This window comes from Triticum urartu, chromosome 7 (assembly GCF_003073215.2).
Source record: "Triticum urartu cultivar G1812 chromosome 7, Tu2.1, whole genome shotgun sequence".
Lineage (NCBI taxonomy): Eukaryota > Viridiplantae > Streptophyta > Magnoliopsida > Poales > Poaceae > Triticum > Triticum urartu.
This window is the reverse complement of record NC_053028.1, coordinates 511,685,111-511,694,487: the sequence shown is the minus strand read 5'-3', so window position 1 is coordinate 511,694,487 and position 9,377 is coordinate 511,685,111. Positions and strand designations below refer to the sequence as shown.

Below are 9,377 nucleotides of genomic sequence, written 5' to 3'. Positions count from 1 at the left end.
GTTAATTAATCACAACAAAATAATTAATGAGAACGTCTGTCACAAACGAGAACTTACTAGCTGCAAAAAGGTGAGACCGAAATTTAATGGCACTGCAATTGGCTGCATTTCACAATCACCTTTTGCCCATGCAGATTTCAACTCTACTTTCATGATTTCTCCCGAACACCATCACGTGCTTAAGATTGTGAGCCTATCACCGCGTCTACCACTTGACACAAAGGGTTCTGAACTGGCCAATTCCATCAAATATTTATGTCAAAATTTGTAATCCCTTTAGGTGCATCACCTGGCCACACCACAAGTTATATTCATCAAGTTGCACACCACCTTTTCGCCACATTTTGTGGACAGTATCGTGCATGGACGCACGCATCTTTCCTTTGGCTCCTTTGAACCTCTATAAATAGCCGTGGATTTCGAAGCTTCTTATCACAGAACCAATCGTGAGCATCAGCTTGTAAGATCACAACTAAGACACACACACACACTACACGGCAAGAAACACCAGGAGGTAGGGCAATCCGATCCGGTTATGGCGCCCAGCAGAGAGGCGTGTGCGATCGCCATGGCCGTGGCAGCCCCGTTCATCGCAATGGCAAGCAACATCGGCACCGACAACGTTGAGAAGCGGCGCAGGACCTCGTCCGACATGCTCCAGCGCACCGTCTCCGACGTCTCCTTCCAGCTCCACCACCACGGCCCCGCCAAGGAGGAGGAAGAGGCGGCGGCGGAGGCGGAGATGAAGCTGCTCCACCCGGTCTCCGAGGTGGAGGACGCCAAGTGCGAGTGCTGCGGCATGTCGGAGGAGTGCACGCCGGAGTACATCCGCGGCGTGCGCGGCCGGTTCTCGGGGCGGTGGGTCTGCGGGCTGTGCGCCGAGGCCGTGAATGAGGAGGCCGAGAAGAACGGAGGGTCGCTGGAGGAGGCGCTCCGGACGCACATGGGCGTGTGCAAGAGGTTCAACGGCTTTGGGAGGACGTACCCGGTGCTGTTCCAGGCGGAGGCCATGAGGGAGATCCTGAGGAAGCGGTCCAAGCTCGGGCCGAGGTCCAGGACCGGCATCAACCCCCGGGAGGTCAGGGAAACCGCCTCCAAGGCGAAGGCGAAGGGTTCAGCCGGCGCCGGCGGCATCGCACGCAGCTCCAGCTGCATGCCGTTCATCACCGACGAGTTCAGCGACTAGACGGAGCTGGTTGATTCGCTGGCTAACTTTGAGCATGACAAGGTGCTTAGCTAGAAGGATAGTTTTAAGCCTTCTTGTTGCATGTTTTCGCCATCTTTTTGGGCCAAGGGTGCATACTTCACACGCCTTTAGGGTGTTTTTTTGGTTGCACCTCCAGCTTATCTAGATAGAACCTTGAGCATCGTCGTGGCAACACCTTAAGTCTTAAGCTTGTACTCCCTCCGTTCTGAATTACTTGTCTTAGATTTGTCTAGATACGGAGGTATCTAGCACTAAAATGAGTCTAAATATATCCGTATCTAGACAAATCCAAGACAAATAATTCAGAACGGAGGGAGTATGCTGGTTAGTCAGCGGTCATGTTCTGTTTTTCCAAGTTCAAGTATAAATTGGATTTGGTGGTTGGACAGCCTTAAAATTTGGTGCGCTGATCTTCGGTGTGGTTTAGAAGTTCTTATTTGTTTTGGAACGGGGCTTCTGTTTGGTTCTCTTGTGGCGTAGTTTCGTTGGAAGGAGCATAAAAGATCAGCCCCTTCTTCCATTGATTCCATGCAAGTTTTATGCGTGCATGTGCATGGACAGTGGAGTATGTATGTGTTGAACCGACTAGTAAACTAGTCTTTATCTTGTCATCGTAAGAGAAATGCAATGAAATCAACTGTGATTAACTGCTTGTGTGTTTGGTCATTAATTAATTTGAGTTTCTATGTTGAAAAATGTGGCCAGGGCCTGACGCTGTTGTGTTTAATTGTTTGCCTGGTGTTTAACTTCAGAAAATGGAAGTGAAGAAGAACCAAGTCCAATCATCTCCACGAACTCTCTGTTATTCTTTTCCTTTTCAAAAAAGTACATTTTCGTTCAATGGATATATCGAGGTGATACAACTGCACCGAGTGAATGTTGGGCCTGTGAATAGCATGATCCACACAATCAACACGTCCAACACAACTAAAAAGAACATATTATTTTACATCAATATTAAAAAATGTTCATGTGAAAACCTTCCTAGCCATATGCTTCAGCCGGGTAGACACCATCAAGTATAAATTGGATTTGGTGGTTGGACAACCTTAATTTGGTGCGCTGATCTTTGGGGTGATTTAGAAGTTCTTATTTGTTTTTCGACAGGGCTTCGGTTTGGTTCTCTTGTGGCGTAGTTTCGTCGGAAGGAGCATATAGATCAGCCCCTTCTTCCATTGATACCATGCAAGTTTTATGCGTGCATGAACTGTGGAGTATGTATGTGTCGAACCGACTAGTAAACTAGTCTTTACTAGGAGAACACACGTGCGTTGCTATAGGCTATCCGTCATGTTATCTTTAATATCTGGGGACAATACAAAAATCCCACGCCACGATGCACCTTTTTTTTTCTATCGCGCCCTTCTCTTCCCGCTCAGATTTCCGCCGTAGCGGGATATTCCTAACTGGAGCCACCTTCTTTAAAACCAGATGACGTCCACCTCACCTTTGTTGTACATTGCAAAAGGGGTGAAAAATTTCATTTACAATATAATAGAATGGGTTAAACTAACACATAATATTAACATAAAACAACAAATAACTATAGAGATCATTCTCAAAGGTCCATTCAACTTTGCAAATGCACACTGATGTTGGAGGCAAGTGTCAACCTGAATGTATTCCTAGTCATCAATAAGTTCCACCTCCAACCCACATATCATTAATTGCTTGAAGCGACAATTGTCATTCTTCTCTTTCTTGTCCTTCCCTACATCTTCTACTCCTAGCCTTTTCGCCGACCCATTTCGTTGGCGCCAACTATCACCACAATAACATTAGTGCATTCATCAGCGACGCCTCATCTTCTTCCTCCTCCTTCCTGCTCAGCTTTAGTTCTCGTTCCTACTTATTTTCTAGAATACTCTTTCTTTCTTTTTCGTTTTTTGGAACACTCTTTCCTTATCGGAAACCATGGACCACTTGGTGGCTTTAGTTTTTTTCCTTCTTATTTTTGGAACACTCTTCCTTTCTACTATAGCATGAATCACATGGCCAACACTAGTAGAAAAAGGGCCATTTTTCCCGGTTCATAAGGTCCATCTGTCCCGGTTGGGGAACCGGGACTAAAGGGTCGTTACTAATGCCCTAGGCCTTTAGTCCCGGTTCTTATACTAACCGGGACAGATGGGCCTCCACGTGGCCGCTCCGGCGAGCCCAGGCACGAGGGCCTTTGGTCCCAGTTGGTGCACCAACAGGGACCAATAAGCTTCCACACGTCAGCATTTCAGGGGCTGAGTTTTTTTTTGAAAGGAGGTGGTTTAGGGGTTTTGGGGGTTAATTTAGGTTGGTATAGGTAGCTAATAGAGAGATGTCTCCTCTCTTATCTCCGTGCTACTGCTACTGCTATGCCTAAACATGACTTAGATTGAAGTGAGGCAACATGTGGTGCATGTCGAAAGTAATACTAATCCTAACTTGATCAAGTTTGTATTGTACTACTTTCGACATGCACCACATGCATGTTGCCTTCACTTCAATCCAATCCATGTTCATTTCACCCGCTGATATATAATAACTCTTCATGCTCGCATCATGTATCATCATATATAATAACAAGCCTACTAATCATCATCATACAACTTCTACTCGTTATTAATAACAAGTCATACGATCATCATCCTCATAGTCATCGAACCAACCCTACTTAATTGTTCTTAGCACATGATCATCAGTATTAGGTAGGACCTAAATACCCTCTTTAAGGTAAAATAGCATAAAACAATATAGACCCTGACTCTCCATTATGGAGAATGGAGATCATCCTGTCTTCAATTCTTGCGCTTCGTTTCCTTTTGCTTCCAAGAACCTCCTTACGATTGTCCATATATTTTTTCCATCCTTTGATTTGCATGTCTCTATTCCTTTTAGAAATCTGGTATAGGCAGTTGAGATTCGTAGGATGACCTGGCTGTATGTTCAAAACATTAAGGCTACATTTCTGATACATCAAATGAGGCACACAATTCTCTAGGATTATCTATTGAAAAACATAGTAATAACTTCATAGTTAGCAATGATGTACTAGTTTTAGAAATATGCAAAAGATGCACGGATGTCGTAATAGTAAAAAATCTTACCAGGGTATCTCCATGGTAGTTACCGTAGTTCAACACATGCACTAGTGGCACGTATTGACCATAATGTTGAGGAGTTTGATTGTAGATATTGTAATTCTCAATGTCAGTACAAAATCCGACCAGATGATTTTTCTCCTTGTAAGTTAATTCGGAGCCATCGGTGTAGTGGGTTTTGTCTACCATCTCCCGCACATTCTTTGAAGAATGAAAATAAGCTGTCAACTATTTTTAAATAAACAATATAAATTAGCTAATAACTATGTTTGAGAAACTCACATAGCGGTAGAATTGAAGGCGTATCAACAAGGACCCAAATGTCCATATTGTCTTGCTCGATTTCAGGATCACCAAGATCCATGGTGACAAGCATACCCTCATCAAAACCATACATCTTGCAAAGTGCTTCCCATTTTTTGCAACCAAAATGGGTTACGCTCTCATAATTGTACAACTTTACTTCAAAATCCACATCATGATGAGTCCTTAGGTGAATTTTCTTTGTTTCGAAACTTTCATGGTCTTCAAAACCCATCCTCTCCAAGACATAGCGCCTTGCATGGCATGTGATAAGCTACTCGAATTGTAAAAGATGAAAATTACACGTTGAAATAGTTGTAGTCATGCTTAATTACAAAAAAACACTTGTCGTCGTTGCGTACCATTTCAACATCGAAGGTCTCCTCAAGCTTAATGCTGAAGCGCCAATCATCGTCCAGGTGAGGCCTGTCGCACAGACCTCGATCATCGTGGCATCAGCTGCACTCCCCCGGGAGACTTTCGTCATCTGATGACGACATTTCCTACATTCATAATTCAAAGATTAAACTTGTACAATTAAATATAGGTACTACAAAAACTAAATTAGATCATTATTATTCATCCCGGGTTGACTATCGGTCTGTCGAGTCTTTTCTTGAAAACTCTCAGCTCACGTGGTGTATATATTCGACTCTCGGTGATGGTCGTTACCCCTTCTTCCCCTAGTGCATAACAAAGGTCTAGCACCCGGAGAAGAAGGAGAAACGACCCCCACGACAACAGTCGGGATTCTTCGTCCTCTCATATATATATATATATGGTGAAACTCTCCCTCACTGATTCCTCTCTGACATTTGCGACCATCGATGATGGTCGTTACTCCTTCTTCCACTAGTGCATAACAAAGGTCTAGCACCCGGAGAAGAAGGAGAAACGACCCCCACGACAACAGTCGGGCTTCTTCGTCCTCTCATATATGGTGGAGACTCGACAGACTTAAAGTCAACCCGAAATATCATTTAATTATCTTTCTAAAAAAGGATTTGGCTTGTCTCACCTCGAGGTCGGAGGGGGTCGGTGACGGGGATGACGGCGGGGATGATGGAGGGGGGCTCCAAGATTTCTGCGAAAACAAAAACCCTATAAGCTATCAACTAATCATATGCATACGCCTTGCATAGTGCTCTCCAATTTTAACATTCAAAGTAGGAGTAGTTTTCCAATTTGAGCATTCAATAAGCAAAATCAAATCACAAAATAAAGCAGTATTCAAATTACGATGCATTCAATTATAAGAAAAACTACATCATCTCTTGCGTCCGTACATCGTCGAATATTATCACTAATACACCTCGAATACTATCATACATATAACATCACTAGTACAGCTAGAATCATAGCGCCTGACGGGTATCGGCACGGGCGGTGGACACCCAAAGAGAAGGAACCATCACATGATCGCTCCAGTGAGATCCCTGAAGAACCTGCCAGGTATTGTCGAACCTTCCCTCCAACGCAACCATGTAGCGATGGACGTGCTCGTCCTCGTCGTTGACAGGGTGACGTACCACCTCCGTGGTGTCCGGAAGCCTCGGCACCGTCACTGGCCCACGCGACCGCCACCAAACAAGGATCGGGTCAACGACGGGCTGGCTCCTCACCAACCTACGCCCCCGGAAGGTAGCACATCCCAAAACCAACCCGGCGGAGCCCAGTCCAAGACATGCCCACTCTGATCAAGCCGACCTCCTCCGCCGAGTCGACGACGAGGATGCGGGATAGGCAACGTCGACGTCGATGCGGGAATAATTGCTTTAACTAAAAAAATAAACTACTTCTATTAATTTTCTTGCTAAAAATAAACTACTTCTATAGTAAAATAAACTAGTTTTATTAAATCAAGTAGTTCAACTACAAAGCACTTACTATAAATAGAATAAAGTAGTACTTACTAAAAATAAACTACTTCTATATATAGTAAAATAAAGTAGTTTTATTAAATCAACTAGTTCAACTACTAACTAATTAAGCACTTACTATAAATAAAGTAGTTTTTATTAAATCAATTAGTTCAACTACTAATTAAGCACTTACTATAAATAAACTAGTTTTATTAAATCAACTAGTTCAACTACTAATTAACCACCTCCGCGGTGTCCGGAAGAAGAAAAAAAAAGAGGAGAAGAAGAAAGGATTAATAGAGGAGAAGATCGAAGAAAAAAAGAACAAAAAAAGAGGAGAAGAAGAAAAAATAGAATATATTCTATTTTTTCTTCTTCTCCTCTATTCCTTTCTTCTTCTCCTCTTTTTTCCTCTTCTTCCTCTCCTCTTCTTCTCCTTCTTCCTCTCCTGCTTCTTTTTCTTTTTCTTCTTCTTCTTCCTTCTTTCCTTCTTCATCTTTTCTTCATTTTCCTTATTTTACTTTTTCCTCTACACTAACCTAAAATGCACTAAACTAAAATTGATATCTACGAACAATCTAAATAAAAAATTAATACATATATGAAAAAAAGGGCTCACATCGGGGGCGGCCGGCGAGGGCGCCGGCGGCGGGGGGCGGATGGCGACGACGACGGCGACGGGGGGCGGAGGGCGACGGTGGGGGGCGTAGGGCGACGGCGACGGCGGCGGGGGGCTGAGGGCGACGACTACGGCGACGGGAGGCGGCTCGGGGGCAGCGGAGGGCGACGACGACGGGGGGCGGCGGAGGGCGGGGGGGCAACTAATTGTGAAATTTTCACAAGCCAGCTTATATACCCAGAGCATTGGTTCCAGTTCGTGGCAACAACCGGGACCAATGCCCCCTTTAGTCCCGGTTGGTGCCACGAACCGGGACCAAAGGTCAGTTTTCGGCAGCCCAAAAGGCGGGAAGCGGCAGCCTTTGGTCCCAGTTGGTGGCATCAACCGGTACCAAAGGGGGGCATTCGTATCGGTTGGTGCCACGAACCGGTTCCAATGCCCCCCTTTAGTCCCAATTGGTGGCACCAACCGGGACCAAAGGCCTCGTTCTGCCCGTGCCCAAATGTTTAGTCCCACCTCGCTAGCTGAGAGGGGCGCGCAGTGGTCTATAAGCCCCACTGTCGCACCCTCTCAAGCTCCTCTCCATTGCAGGCTTTCTGGGCCTAATTATCACTGGTATGCCTGATGGGCCTACTGGGCCTTCTGCGGGCCTGAATCCTGGCCCATGGATGGGTTTCTAGTCGTATTCAGGCCGTTGAGGCCCAATAGGTGGCATATTTTTTTATTTTTTCCCTGTTTTTTTCTTTTTTGCTTTATTTATTTTGTTTTGTTTCTACTTACAACAAAAAACTTATTTATTTTATTTTGTTTCTAATTACTTACTTATTATGTAATTTTGCTATTAAAGTTTCTAACAAAAAAGTTCTTTATGAAAATTCTTTTTTGCTTTTAATGATTTTGAACAGAAAATACTTTGATAATTTTAGTTGCATCAATTTTATATGTAATTTTAGTTTCAATAATACTAGAGGTTGCTTATAATGTTTTGAACAGAAAATACTTTGATAATTTTAGTTTCATAAATTTTATTTATGTTATTAAAGTTTATTTTATTTTGTTTCTACTTACATATTTTATTAAAGTTTATATTATTTTGTTTCTAATTACTTATTTAATTTATTTTATGATAATTCTTTTTGCTATTAAAGTTTGTAACAAAAAAGTTCTTTATGAAAATTCTGTGAACTCCTGACTTTTTGTGTGTTCAAAATGCACCATTGAGCTATAAGCCACATCATCAATAAAATTCTTTTTGCTTTTAATGTTTTGAACAGAAAATATTGTGATAATTTTAGTTGCATAAATTCGATATAATTTTAGTTTCAATAATACTAGAGGTTTATAAAATGCAACATTCAAAGCATTTCAACAAAACATTCAAAGCATTTCAACAAAATGGACAATCTATTTCGAGATATCAGGGTTTCATACGGAAACTCATCTGTTACAACATGCATTTCAAATGAATTAGGAAAAGGTTGAAAGTTGGCATGGTATCATCATAATAGTTGTGGAGAGAAAGTCTTCATTTTTTCTTCGCTTGTGTGCTTTGCTTATTGCACCGTAACCATGGATAATCTTCATCATTTATCAGGATGCTTGGGTCAGCCTTGACTTTGAAGGGAGGAATTTCATGAAACTTTTCATAATCTTCGGACATGTCTGTCTTGCCCTCCACTCCCACAATGTCCCTTTTTCTTGAAAGAACTATGTGGCGCTTTGACTCATCGTATGATGTATTCGCTTCCTTATCTTTTCTTTTTCTCGATTTGGTAGACATGTCCTTCACATAGATAACATGTGCCACATTATTGGCTAGGACGAACGGTTCATTAGTGTACCCAAGATTGTTCAGATCCACTGTTGTCATTCCGTACTGTGGGTCTGCCTGTACCCCGCCTCCTGACAGATTGGCCCTTTGCACTTAAACAAAGGGACCTTAAAATCATGTCCGTAGTCAAGTTCCCATATGTCCACTATGTAACTGTCGTGGAATTGTCACGGCAGATGTCCTAGTGGAAGAACTTAGTCGTAGGGCCATCGCAACTAGGAAGCTTAAAGGGGTTAATCGGGACAAAGGACACGAGAGATTTTATACTAGTTCAGCCCCTTACGATGAAGGTAAAAGCCTACGTCTAGTTGTGTTGGTATTGCTGGGATTTCGATCACCAAGAGGCTAGTTCGCCGGCTTGGCTCTCGATCTGTTGTTTCTTGACCTAAGCCGCCATCGGGTCGTCCCCTTATATACACGGGTTGAGCCTAGTGGCCTACAGAGTCCCGGCCGGCTCATAAAACGTGTCTGGCTCGGTGAC

At 43.2% G+C, this 9,377-nt stretch overlaps 1 protein-coding gene across 1 annotated transcript; it reads left to right on the top strand.

Annotated features, from left to right (window-relative positions):
* The first annotated feature begins 447 nt into the window (after nt 1-447).
* On the top strand, nt 448-1,617 carry LOC125520620. Its single transcript, XM_048685583.1, has one exon. It carries the CDS (start codon nt 536-538, stop codon nt 1,184-1,186), a length of 651 nt encoding a protein of 216 aa, XP_048541540.1. The 5' UTR covers nt 448-535; the 3' UTR covers nt 1,187-1,617.
* Nucleotides 1,618-9,377: the final 7,760 nt, after the last annotated feature.

Coding starts and splice junctions, on each gene's coding strand:
- LOC125520620 (XM_048685583.1), top strand. CDS start 536: ATGGCGCCCAGCAGAGAGGCGTGTGCGATCGCCATGGCCGTGGCAGCC.